The sequence below is a fragment of the Haliaeetus albicilla genome, chromosome 27 (genome assembly GCF_947461875.1).
Source record: "Haliaeetus albicilla chromosome 27, bHalAlb1.1, whole genome shotgun sequence".
Lineage (NCBI taxonomy): Eukaryota > Metazoa > Chordata > Aves > Accipitriformes > Accipitridae > Haliaeetus > Haliaeetus albicilla.
The window spans coordinates 15,018,112-15,030,623 of NC_091509.1; the positions used below are offsets into that span (position 1 = coordinate 15,018,112).

A 12,512-nucleotide genomic window follows, 5' to 3' on the forward strand; every position below is an offset into this window, starting at 1 on the left:
ATCCCTTATTTCTGATCTAAGCCTGCTGAGTGGACTCCTGCTCTGCATTTGGGGCCGGTGCAGGCTCTGGTGGAGGACGCCTGGCACAGACATGGCCAGGTTTTTGGGACAAGTGACTTCTGTACAGCTGCTTGCTCCCTGCATGAGTTACCCAGGGTTAGTCTTGCTCGGTGGGAGGGGGCTCCATGCGTGCTGCAATTACTGTAATTTAAAGTCAAATGACTGTGGGAGCAACTTTGTTGTAGAGTTGAAGGCTTTAAATGGGGCAAACCTTGTGGGAGAGGTAATACCTTTTATTAGGTGGAGAAAGCAAATTAGCTTTCAGGTACACAAGCCCTTCTTGACATTATTGTTACTGTTATTATCCCATATTGGTGCTATTAGAAACGAGGGCATTGCATTAGAGGGGAAGCACATTATGCAAGTGTTTAAACCTGCTGGTAACTGCTCTCTGCTGACAGGTATTTGCTTAATGATATGTTGGAGTGAAAGCCAGCAGCAAGGACAAGCATCAGAGGGAGCGGGGAGTGCCGAGTTCTGCTGGTCCAGCCTTGCCCGGACCTCCTGGAGCCACCTGACACCTCCCACCAAGAGGGGAGCAAGGACCTGCTCGAGGTTCCTCTCGCCACGGTTTTAAGGACACCCCCAAATCCCCTCTGCTCTGCTTCCAGCAGGGTCCTGACCATAGCACGTTCTGAGTCCCCAGTGCCCTCCCTGGTCCCAGGGCTGGTCCCTGTGGGTGTCCGCAGCCTCTAGAGCTGCCCTGGCTTGCTTGCCAAGGGTCTTTCTGCTCCTGCCCGTGCTGGAGGCAATGCCTCTTGCAGGTACGAATGCGAATGCGACTGGTCATGTTCCTGGTGTCATGTGCTGTCCGTGGCGGGTGGCAGAGCCAGTTTTTCTGCTCTGAAAGTGGGACTGGGGAGGAGACCGCAACACTCAAATACCCAGATCCAGCTGCCAGCCAGGCATCGAGGAGGCCACTTGCCTTTTTTCAGCTGCAGGTAAGGCGCTTTCCTGTCTCCCTCCTGTCATTGAGGGGGATTTACAGACTTGCATATCAGTTTCACAGGCTGGAGAAGCAGAGCAGGAAGGCAGGGTGAAGCAGAGGGGGCAGCAGGAGCATCTCCAGGACAGCTCGTGCTCCATGTGGTCTTGGGGATGGCAATCGGGCATCATGCCTGAGCCTTGGGGGAAGGAGTTCAGTCCCCTGGGTGAGACAGGAGTGGGCACAAACACCGTGACCTGTCAGCCCATTGTGTCTGGGGGCCATCCAGGCTATCGTATCTGGTGGGGTATGAATACGCAGGTTTGCTTCGTTACCCAGTGGTCTGATCCACGTGCACCTCACGCTTTGCTCGGCCATGGAGGACAAATGCAGCTTGTCAGTGGGGACCATAGAGCTGGTCCCTGGGTTTTGCTGGTTTGCTCTGCCCGGGTTTTAGGGAACCAGCTCATCTAGGATAGGGAAACCTGCCTGCCTGAAATGCAGTGTGGCTGAGGCTCTGAAAGAACAGGCAAAACTGGATCTGCTGGTCTCGGATGGGAAAAAGCTAAGTGTTGGCTGCCATCACCTGAGCCACCACCTACGGTGGGGAATGCACAGGGTGCTGGGTGGCACCTCCCCGGACAGGAGCATGGCAGAGCTCCGGGGTGGGGGAGCCCACCCCATCTTTTGGAAATCTGCTGGGTTGGTCCCCAGGGACAGGGTTAATGGTACGGTAGGGAATCAAAGGGTTGTAGCCCCCCACAGGGGCATTTCTTAACGTGAGCTGGGGCAGCACTACCCCTTCCCAGCCCTGGCTGCTGGGCTTTGGTCCGGTTGCCCATCTCACAGTTCAAAGCTTGAGGTCCACCACTGGGTACCTTGTGCCTTTCCTATATGCTCAGTCCCCAGCCAGTGAAGGCACAAGGCAGGGGCATTCTCTGTAGATTTGGGGCTGGGCACATGCTGCAGGAGCTGCGGAGCAGCTTTGGTGAGCAGGACCTGGAGTCAGGGCATCAGCTGCATCTTCTCCTGCACTTTCCCAGGGGCTGCCTTTTCTTTTGTTAACGTTTGATTATTTTTAATGATTTTAGATTAAAATGTAATTATTTCCAATTGGTATTTGTACTTCTTAATTACGGAGATTAATTAGATTACTGTTCATTATTAATTAGATTGTAACTTTGCACTAATTACGCCTTTTATCAGCCAGTTCCCACACTCCTGCCCTCCCTGTCCAATCTGCCTCTCCCTGGATGCTGCCCCAAACCCCACCGCTTCCCACTGCCCTGCAGCATCCCGGGGGTCTTAAAACCCATCTAGAAAATACAAATCAATGTTATCAGCTCAGAGGCTGCGACTGGCTCTTTTTAAAAGCCCAAATACCAACCAGATGATGTCATTTTATGGCTAAAAAAACCCCCAACTTTAAAAGAAAGCATTAATATTCTGCCTGCCTCCATCAGCGACTGGAAGAGAAACTGTTTCCTAATTACCTGCTGCGGCAAGGGAACAACTCTGCTCTTCCCTGGGAGCAGAAGGGACCCAATCCCTTGCCCCTGCTGCCCTTCCCTTTGCCCTGTTTTGCCATTTGTGTATGAGAGGGAGGGTTTGACCTGCCTGGACTATTTCATGGACTTTGTTTGGTCCTGCTATTTTTAAAGCAAGCTTTCTTTTAAAGCAAGTCTTTCTTTTCTTTTCATGTCACCTTTCAGGCATCTAATCAATGCTTGGAGTTTTCTTGCTGTTTCTCTCTGCTCACTGCTGTCTCACCTCTCTCCCTGCCATCGCCCTGTCCCCAAAGGAGGTCTTCTTTCTGCCAAGGCTTCTTGGGAGCCCCAACGCCTGCTCTCTATTGATTCATCCTTATTTAATTTGAAATACTTTTGTAATTTGCACCTGCTCATGGCAGGTTTAAGGCATCTCCCTGCACGTTTGCCCTGAGATTTCTCTGTTTGCCTCCATCACTCTCCCCTTGCTGCTTCCCTGGGTGCAGGGCAGTGGGTGCTGCCTGGGTGGGTACAAGGTCTGGTCTTTTTCCTTTTCGTGGAGGCCACAGACTGCTTTACCCTTTTCCCTGCTGTTTTGGAGGGTAGGAAGTGCACAGGGCCTCTTCTCCCATGGAGAAGAGAAAAATGAATGGTGGGATCCAGGGAGGCATTTTCATCCCTGGAAAGCTCACCTTACTCCACTTTCCAGTTGCTTCTTCAGGCTCTCTCTGTGCCATAGGTGTGACGGCGTCGTGCCCCAGAGCAATTTGGCTTCGGTGAAATGTCGACAATCCTGAAATGTGAGTGTTTGGTGTGAATGCAGGGGAACCTGCTGGGTTTGCATGGGCTGGATGCTGCATGCTGGCAATGAACCTCCCTCTGTGCCCTGTTGTAGGGTTTGGGCGGGAAGATAAGGAGAGAGAGGAGAAGGAAAAGGACAAGGAAGAAGAGAAGGAAGAAGAGGAGAAGGAAAAGACTGAGGTAGAAAAAGAGGAGGAGAAGAAGGAGGAAGAGGAAAAGGTAGGGGAATGATGGAGTTTTCTGCAGATCAGCTGCTGAACCATTTGCCAGAGGGTTTCCAGCCCCAAAGTCCCCAGCTTGGGGCTCAGGGTGACCCCAGCACTTCCTAAACCATCTGATGCCAGGGACCGTGCTGGGGACCCCCTGGACCAACTGTACCACTGCCTGTGTGGTGTCTGTGGGGCACCCAGCACCCTGAGCACCCACTGGCCAGCACGTGGCGGGATGGGGCCGGCTCCTGCGAGGAGGATTGGTGTCCCAGGGGGAGAAAGGCAGCTATGGAGTAGGGCCACCTCCGTGTGTGAGGATGGTGCAGCGGGGATGTGAATGATGCAGAGCTCCCAGGTTGCGGGCAGGGTTTGTGGGGTGTTAGAAAGCACCGGCCCCAAATGATTTACATCCTGGCTGTGAAGGGAAGCCACGTCTGACCTATGCCAACCCCATACCTCTGGTGGATGGAGCTACGCTGTCCACAGCCTAGAAATCACACTGCGTGCATGGCTTTTCCACTGAGAGACAGCTCTCTTTGTTCCCAATATTCCCAGTTAGTTCTCCCTCCTTTTCCTTCTGTTTCAACCCAAATGAGATGCTGCTGTGGACAGCGATGCTGTCTGCACTGCACACACCACCGAATCCTTGCTCCTGGCTCTGGAGGTCTCTGCGGGGCCATGGGCACACGTGGTTCCCCAGCACCACTGGTGCAAAGCCTGGCTCTAGATACCCACAAGACCAGACATCTCTCTGACTCGAGGCTCTAGCTCAAACAGCAAACGGGGTGCCGGGGTCCTTGGTGATGCTTGTCCTTCTCTCTTCGCCCCTGCAGGGAGACGGAGGAGAGGACGGGAGGAGCAGCAGCAGCTCTGACAGCGCCTTGCAGGAGGTAACCACACCAACCAGCTCTGTGCTGGAGCCTGGCTGCCCCACTGCATGCCAGCCCTGTGGGGTTTGCATCTACGAACCCCTGTGTGGGTGCTGGCTACTGGTGCTATCCAATACAGAGAGGTACCAGGGGATGGGACACGAAACACCCCTCATGTCCTGTTCCCTTTTCTTTTTGTTCCTGCCCCAGGACCACGGCAGTGACAAGGATGATGAGAAGGAAGACAAAGATTAGCCTTTCCGTGCTGGAGCAGCAGCGCGCACCCGGGACACGCTGAGGAGGTGGGGATGCAAACGGCAGCATGTGCCAGAGGGGGCCTGGGCCACTTTTAGCCAAATAAAGGTGTTTGTGGGCTCCAAAGAGAAATGCTATTTATTCATCCAGTCACGCTGCCTACCCAGTGCTATCTGTCCCTGCCGAGAAGGAAACAGCCAAGAAAAGGCAATAGGTGGGGAGCTGGGGTTGGGGTGAGCGCAGGCAGGTTTTGTTCAAGACCGTGAAAGAGTCTGGAGAGCAATCCGGGGGCTCTGCCTGCCTGGCTCTGCAAAGTCCCACAAAATTAGTAGTACCAGTATCCTCCCTGTCCCCTCTATTCCTTTTGCTGTGGGATGGAGCAGCCTGAGCAGGGACAGACGGGCTGTGCCAAAGGCGGCTCCAGACGCCTGGGGCTGTGCGGAGCTGTTACAACTGACTATGATTTCACATTTATCAGAAACATACGAAAAGCTGTTACAGTGGGAAAAAAAAAACAAAACAAAACGAAAAAAACCCAACAGCAACCTCCCTTTCTGCAGTGCAGCCCCCCCTCACCGGGCAGCCCGCCTGGGGCTGGAACCAGGCTCAGCACCGGTGGGGAAAAAAAAAAAAAAAGAAATGGGGGGGGGGGAAACATTGGGGAAAAATGAGCTGGCACCGCCATCTACCGGGAATGGGACTGTGTGACAACGGGTCCCCGCGTTTCATAACCCCTCGGCTGTTTTGTAAGGTGCGGGAGGTGCCTGCGGGGTCCAACCCTGCAGCGAAAAGGGCCCTCGGAGGAGGAGATTTGTGCCCTTCAAAAGCAGTGCCAGCACCCCGACCCTCCCCTGCTGCTGGCCGTATTAGGCCAAGCCCTGAAGTCTCACCGGCAATAAAAACTTCCATGCAAACTTTGCTGGGTCGCTGCCTTGCTTCGCTTTCCTTAAGGAGTCTATTTTTAAGGGTATTTTCCGAAGTAATGCAGATTTCGGACAAACTCGAGTTTAAGAGTCAAGACCGTGGAGGATTTTTACTTGAAACCACAAAATGTGGCTTTAGATATTGTTTTCATGGAACAAATGCAGCTGGCTATTGTATAATCACAACAAACAGCAGGCAAGATGCTGAGGAATGTTGTCTTAATTATCCAGCACAAAGATTAAAGGGAAAGCACAAAGACAGGAAAAACAAACAACCCCAAAAGCTAAACTGGGTTTCAGTGTGCTGGTTCGGCTTCAGCAGGGAAAGCGCAAGTCTCAGTGCCTTATTGCTCCATGAACAAGAGTCCCTTAATGTAAAATAACCCTGTGCGGGGTTATTTTACATATTTTACTTTCTGTTCCGTGCAAGTACGCAGGACTCTTGCACAAGACACAACCTACTTGCAAATAGTATATGGAGTTGAAGCATTTTACAGTCCTCTCAGGCCACACTCCTGCAGGATGGGAATTTCTTGGAATAAATTCTTTGCATCTGGACACAAAAAGGGGAGGCCCTGCCTTTTCTTTTCAAGTTAAAGGTTGGAAAGTTTTCAAGCATGCTGTGCCAGACTATTTTCTGAGGTCAAGCATGCCTGTAGATGCTCAGTTAGAGCTGAGAGGTGTTGCATCTCACTGGAGTGAGATTCTGCTTTTCAGTTGATGCCAGGTATCTCACCTAACAACCTAAAAGCCCTAAAATTGTCCTCTGCACCTTGTGTCCCAGCTCCCAAAGTGAGCGAAGCTTGCAAACGGCTGTCTGCAGGTGATTCTACCAACATGCCCTCACACTGTCCCAAATCTCAGCATCTTCATGTCCTCAGAGCCAGTGTTGGGTACACCCCGCACTGCTGGGTGATGGTGAGGACCGAGCCAGGCAAAGTCTTACTTTTTGCTGTTTGCGTTTTACGGTCCCTGCTTCAGGCCACTGCGCTAAGCTGTGTGCAAATATAACACGTGCAGCCAGATCCCTGTGGCACAAGAGCAAAAAGCAAAACACACCCAGGGACTGGCTGTGCGAACATCCAGGCGTCTCCTCCGGCAGCCGAGAGGTTCTCTGTCCTGCCTTTGGCACTTCGCCCTGCACGTAGCTCGCTCCCCTCTGTGCCCGTGCGCTGCCGTGATTTGAACTGGTCAAAGTTTTCTAAGAAAGTTGCGGGGGTGAAAAACCATTTCAAATTATCTGGTGTCCCTAAGTCCTCGTTGCGTTTCAGCCCTGGCTTGAAGCCAGGCGACATGAATGGGTGTATAGCACGAGCATCTGCGCCAGCCACGTGGATTAAGGCTTTAAAAACACTTACTGGAGGAGGCAAGAAGCAGGTGGAACATTTGGCTTTTGGGGATTGTCTCAGCTGCAGGGGCACGGTGGCTGTCCTGCAGGATATGGCCATGGAGAGCTTGGCGTCTTCCAGCACAACCTCGGTGCGCTGGGATGGGTGCTTGCCCACAGACGTGACAGCCAGCAGCTTCCCAAGCACTGCCGGGCGTGAGGTCTGACTTCATTGCGGTGTTTAACCACCTCATTTTTTTGAAGCATCCGCAAGGTTCAACTAGGGGCTCCTTGGAGCTGATGTGCCTTCACCCGGCTGGGAGAGGAGCATGGACAGAGCCGTGCCGAACACCCATCACGTCAGGCTCTGGAGGGGTGGAGTAGGAAAAGAAGACCAGCAAGAGAAACTGGCAGCTGTGGAGTTACTTAAGCAAGTCTTGTTTACTCACATTTACTCCTCTTTACATAATAACCTCGGCTGGTCCTCGGAGAACAGGAGGGGCTGTGCTGCCCCTGCTCCCAGCAGCTGGGGGTACCCACAGGGACCCCGTGCGGCACGTGGCTGTCGAGGGCCTCGTAGCAGCAGAAATGCCAAGAGAGCTTAGGCGTAGAGACAGAATTGATTTCCATACCATTTCATGCAGAGATGCCCCCAAATGAAGGTATTTTCTATAAATGCCAACAATTTCAGAACAGAAAAGCTGGGCCTTTATTTTGCCATGAAATTTTTCATCTTGCATCTAGGGGCTTTATTATATAAAGTGTCCTATTAGGGAAACAAGCCTCTCTAAGGTAGAGATCAAAAAGAAATCTTTCCTCTGTTCCCAAGTGACCTTCTTCATGGAAAATTTCAAGCTGCTTTTTCATTCCACTAAAAAATGGAAACAGTTAGAAATCCTGACTTTCCCAGAGAAGCTGATTCCCGCAGCCCTGCTTATGATCTGCTAATCTCTGCAGACTGCTGGGCAGAGGTTTCCTGTGAAACGACTCTTCTATTTTTGTGCTGAATAATAAGAAAGGCAAAACCCAAACAGAACTTGAGTCTTGCAAGTGAAGGATATTTTGGAAGGTCAAATCCCTGCTTCTGCTCCCGCTCCCTGCAGAGCACTCACACTTGCTCCTCTCTGTGCTGCGGCCTTCTGCAACTTCTCCCTTCATTCTGAAAATCTGTAAATTAAGATTTTTTGCTATGTTAATTAGCAGCTAAAAGTTATGGCAGAACTTTATTCACTGAGCTGCTTGGGATTCATTTTCATGAAAGTGACTCTAAGGACACACAACTTTCACAGGATCTTCTCTCCCCTGCAAACCCTTCCAGGACTCCTGCATTTGCTCTTTCAGAAGAGCAGAGCAGGCTCTGTAATCCCCAAAGCTCACTGCAGTACATTCCTAAAGTCTACACAGAAATGGTGCCAGGCTTCTTGTGAAGGAAAACCTGCAATTTGCTCCAGCAGATCCACCAGGACAGGTTTCTGGGTGAGAGATCTTCTGCCGAGTACTAACAACCTGACCTCTTTAAAAGCCATGACGTCTGCGCGTTATGAAAGGGCTCGCTGGCGGCGGGGCGGTGACTCACTTACCCAAACACGATTCACCTGCCATCCAAAGTGCAGCGAGAGGTGGAGGTGAAACAGCCCATGAAAAAAAAAAAAAAAAGGCACAGCCAGACATACTCGTCCGCTCCCCGAGCAGAGAGCTCTGCCCGGGCCACCACCACTGCAGCCAGCCAGGGAGCCCACAAGCAGCTATTTATAATTGCGGTAGAGACACAGCCCTGCTCATCCTGCCTGAAATCCAGCCCAGTACCTGTGTTTAGAACTTCACACCAGCTGGCTGTGGGGAAGGGGGGGCTCTGGAAGACCCTGAGCAGCCCCCTGCGTTGCTCTCTGAGTCTTCAAAGTGCTTTGTTCTCCTCCACGGTCGGTCAGACACAGGTCTGAGCTGGAATTTGAGCCGCTGGCTTTGCAAGAGCTCCTTTGTCCTCACAAAGAATGACACTGAATTATCAGGCTGGTGGCGGTGGAGACGCTGGAGCTGAAGGAATAAAGACCAGGGCAGAGGAAGAGGAACCTACACACAAAAGCTCATGTGGAAAAACATCTGTACAGGAGCCAACACCAAGAGCAGAGAGGGGGGACAGATCTGCAGCCCCCCTGGGCAGTGCAGCTGGGGCGAGCACTCACCCAGCCGCACTTGGCCACTGGGGAAGGGAGCATTCATGGAGCGGATGCTCGGCTGCAGGACCTCACAGCTTGCCCTGCACCCAGACAAACCCAGTGGCACCAGTAGAGTCGCTCCCAGTCGGTGCCCTGTGAAGGGGAGCCGGGCTCCTCCACCAGCTAGCACCCTTCTGTGACCCATTAAGAGGTGGGATGCGTGGGACAAGCTGGACCCTGGACCTGACCTGACCCTGGCAGGATAGAGGCATCACCGCAGACCAGGCGCTGCCATCTGCAGAGCCCGCCACCGCCACTTGCAGCCTTCTTTGGCAAAGTGAAAAGGCAGCGCTGGGTCCCCGCCAGCCCTGCTGGCATCCGTGTCAGGTGGGTGGGAGCTAAACAGGAAAAGTAAAAAAAGGAAGAAATAAGGCAGGTGGCAAATACTCGCTTCTTGCTGGGGCAAAGAGCCAAGGCCACACGGGCTGGTGAATGAGCGGGGCAGGTCAGCCTGGCAAGTGCCTGAGCTGCAGTGATGGGCCACCACGGCGTCACCCCTGGCCACACGTCCCACGTCAGGCACGTGGACACACAGCAGCTTGTGAAGCTGGTAACTTTTGTCTGACCCTGCAGTAACGACTGATTAGAAATCAGGTCTCCCCATCCAGAAGATGAAGTGGAGGATATGACCTCCAGGCCTGGCCTGCTAGGATGCAGCTCCCTGTGGACACCAACCCCCTTGGAAGTGGTGGAGCTGGCTGCAATGTAAAGGTGGAGTCATGTCCTCAGAGTGTGGGTTCCTTATGGCTTTTCCTCCTCTCATCCCCTGGTTATGTTATCCGTGCCCTTACGCACCCTAGGATTAGATGGTGCTGAACAAGCTGTGCTGACTTTGGGCCCCTCCGTGGGATCTTCTACAGATGGGGGACCTTCAGCTGCCCTTGAAACACCAATGAAACAATTGCAAAGCATCGAGGCAAACTTACAGCACCCTGCACCACAGACCATGATCTTGTCACCCATCCTAGGGCTTCCCCCTGGATACTGGGGACAATTCTGACCTTGCTTTTACTGTACTCCCTTCTCAGGGGTATGTGGCTTGTACGTGACCACCCATGAAAAAAGACATCTCCATGCATTTTATGTGGGACTTGCTTCCAAGACTGAGTGATAATGTTCTGCCAACCTCTTTGTCAGGATGTTTGGCCCAAGAGAAGTAAAATGAGCCAGATACGGATCTGGGCTCTCCCCTTGTGACACTCCAGTTTCTAGGAGTTCAGGCATAAGCCCAGTTACACGAGCAATGAGGTAACATTACATCGCAGCTCCGTGTCCTGCCAATCCATGTGACAGTCAACTCATTTCTCTAGGAATGATGATGCCTCAGGCAAAGCCTGTATGACTCAGAAGGGAAAATATTAAAGTTTTCTTTAAAGGAAAATATTAAAGTTTTCTTTAATTCCCCAACCCTGTTTACATCTGATCCTCCTTGAGAGAGTCGGGGCCTCTCTGAGCTCTCAAGCAGCAGAGTTTCAGGACCCAGGAATAATACCATGTAATTTATATGATTGCTCCCTGCCCAATGCCTAGTCAGCACAGTGCAGACCTCGAATACCAAACATCAAGGAGCAGTGTGGCAATCTGCTTGCTTCTGCCTGAGAGAAAACCAGGCATGGAGCAGCTCCCCTTATTGAATACAGAGACCTGAAAGAAAAGGTGCTTGTTATAGAAGAGGAGCTGTGACTGTAGACGAAGAGTCTCCCACACCACCTGCTTCCACTTCCTTTTGCTTCACTTCCCAGGACCGGCTTTGAACCGCGTGTGGCAAATGGAGAAACCTGGTGATTGAATAACATCCTGGATCTAGAAATACTATGATGCAAATAAAACAAAAATTCCAGAAAGCTGATGTGTTTGTTGACAGGCTGGGAGGCGTATGATGCAAATAACTCCCTACATGTTATTTGCACGTAATGAGGTGTAAAAATAATTCCTTAGGCCAACTCTCAAGGCTTGCAGGCAAGCCGGGATCCAGGCGCGGCGCTGCTGAAAGGGCGCTGTAAACCACGGGGGCACGAGTGGGTCTGCACAGATGCTGAGGCTGGATTTGGCCCTGGCTCTTTGCCTGCCCACCCAGCAGGCTGCACTGGCTCTTACACCTCCGTGCCACCGTCAGCCCCGCGTGGCCCTTGCTGATGGCAGCACTCCTCCACAGCTGGGATGCCAACGTTTTCCTCCTTCCGCTGCTTTTGAAAACGGGGAAACTAGTTTTACCTCTGTGCAACAGGACTTTCAGGTCTGATGGTGACAGCCTCATCCACGCAGGAGGAGGTCGGTGGGCAGAGCGGGGATCGCTGTGTGTAAAAGGGGTCACGACGTTCAGGCTGCATATTCCTGTTTAGCAAGTGCTTGTGGTGCCTTTGAAGACATCCTAAGGAGCACACAGGTCTCTTCTCTCTGCACAAAAAAAGGCACCACTGGGAAGGTGCTGTCACCTCTGAGCCACTCCTTAATCCCTACTGTGTCAAAATCAAATGTCAATGCTTGCAACAAATATTTATGCACTAAAAATGAGCAAATGTAGCTGGTGTGAAATCCCTATGTTGCGCTGTCAACAGTCTGGACCACATTAATGAGGCTTTACTCGAGCCGAAGCACAAGCAGCGCGTGTGGCTGGGAGCCAGAGGAGGAACTGGTTTCCCCTGCAGCAACACCTGGAACTGCTCACCCTGTACTGACCCTGGGCTGTTTCCCACCTTTAAAGTGAAAAAAAAAAAAAAATTATAAAATAAATCCTATTGTGCTTTGCAAGTAGTTCCTTAACACAGTGCAATCTGTTCTGTGTTATGCAAAACGCGAAGTCCTCATCTGGCCAGCAGAATGGTTAGCATTAAGCATTTAAAGCTTTTTTTTTATTTTTTTTTTCAGTTATGTACTGAGTCAGCACAAACACACCAGTGACACGCAAAAGCATTTGAAGTTCAGAACCAGCTCAGCTCTGGATGGAATGGAGAAAACAAATTGTTCTTGTGCTGGCGCTAATGAAGCCTGGTTTCCAGCCGACTCGTGTGTCGTGGTTGATTGATTTTTAACTGCATTATGCAAAGGCAGCACCATGTCCTCGCTGCTTACAAGGCGCTGGAGAGCCCACACACGTGAGAATAGTTGTAGAGTGAATCAGGAGGTGAGGAAAAGAAGGAGGCAGGTCCCAGGAAAACAGCCCAGTGTCTCCCGGAGGAGCTGGCTGGGGTGATGAAAGATGCTACGCTCCTCACCTGATGCCGGCTGCCGGTGGCAGAGTGCTGCGGCTCCCAAACTGAGCCACACAAACAGGTTATGGGAGCACTCTTCAAGCACATCGCTGCAAAGGTGGCCGCGGTAGCTAAAATCACCCTCATTTCATGGCTCAGGAGCCATGAACGTGTCCTTCTTGAGGGGTAATCTGGAGATAAGGCTGGTGAGGACTCCCTGGTGGCAATCTTTTTAGTGAACAGCCAGGT

The 12,512-nt window shown here is 51.9% G+C and overlaps 1 protein-coding gene across 3 annotated transcripts; it reads left to right on the forward strand.

The window, feature by feature from the left end:
• Positions 1-483: 483 nt before the first annotated feature.
• On the forward strand, positions 484-4,755 carry LOC138682337 (high mobility group nucleosome-binding domain-containing protein 5-like). Of its 3 annotated transcripts, none has more exons than XM_069772566.1 (5): positions 484-1,001; positions 3,212-3,272; positions 3,368-3,492; positions 4,316-4,372; positions 4,562-4,755. In XM_069772566.1, exons 2-5 carry the CDS (start codon positions 3,254-3,256, stop codon positions 4,604-4,606), a joined length of 246 nt encoding a protein of 81 aa, XP_069628667.1. In that variant the 5' UTR covers positions 484-1,001; positions 3,212-3,253; the 3' UTR covers positions 4,607-4,755. The 3 variants fall into 3 exon arrangements, with proteins under 3 accessions (XP_069628667.1, XP_069628666.1, XP_069628665.1); XM_069772565.1 differs by having other exon boundaries at positions 485-1,001; positions 3,194-3,272; XM_069772564.1 differs by having other exon boundaries at positions 581-1,001; positions 3,182-3,272; positions 4,562-4,754.
• Positions 4,756-12,512: the final 7,757 nt, after the last annotated feature.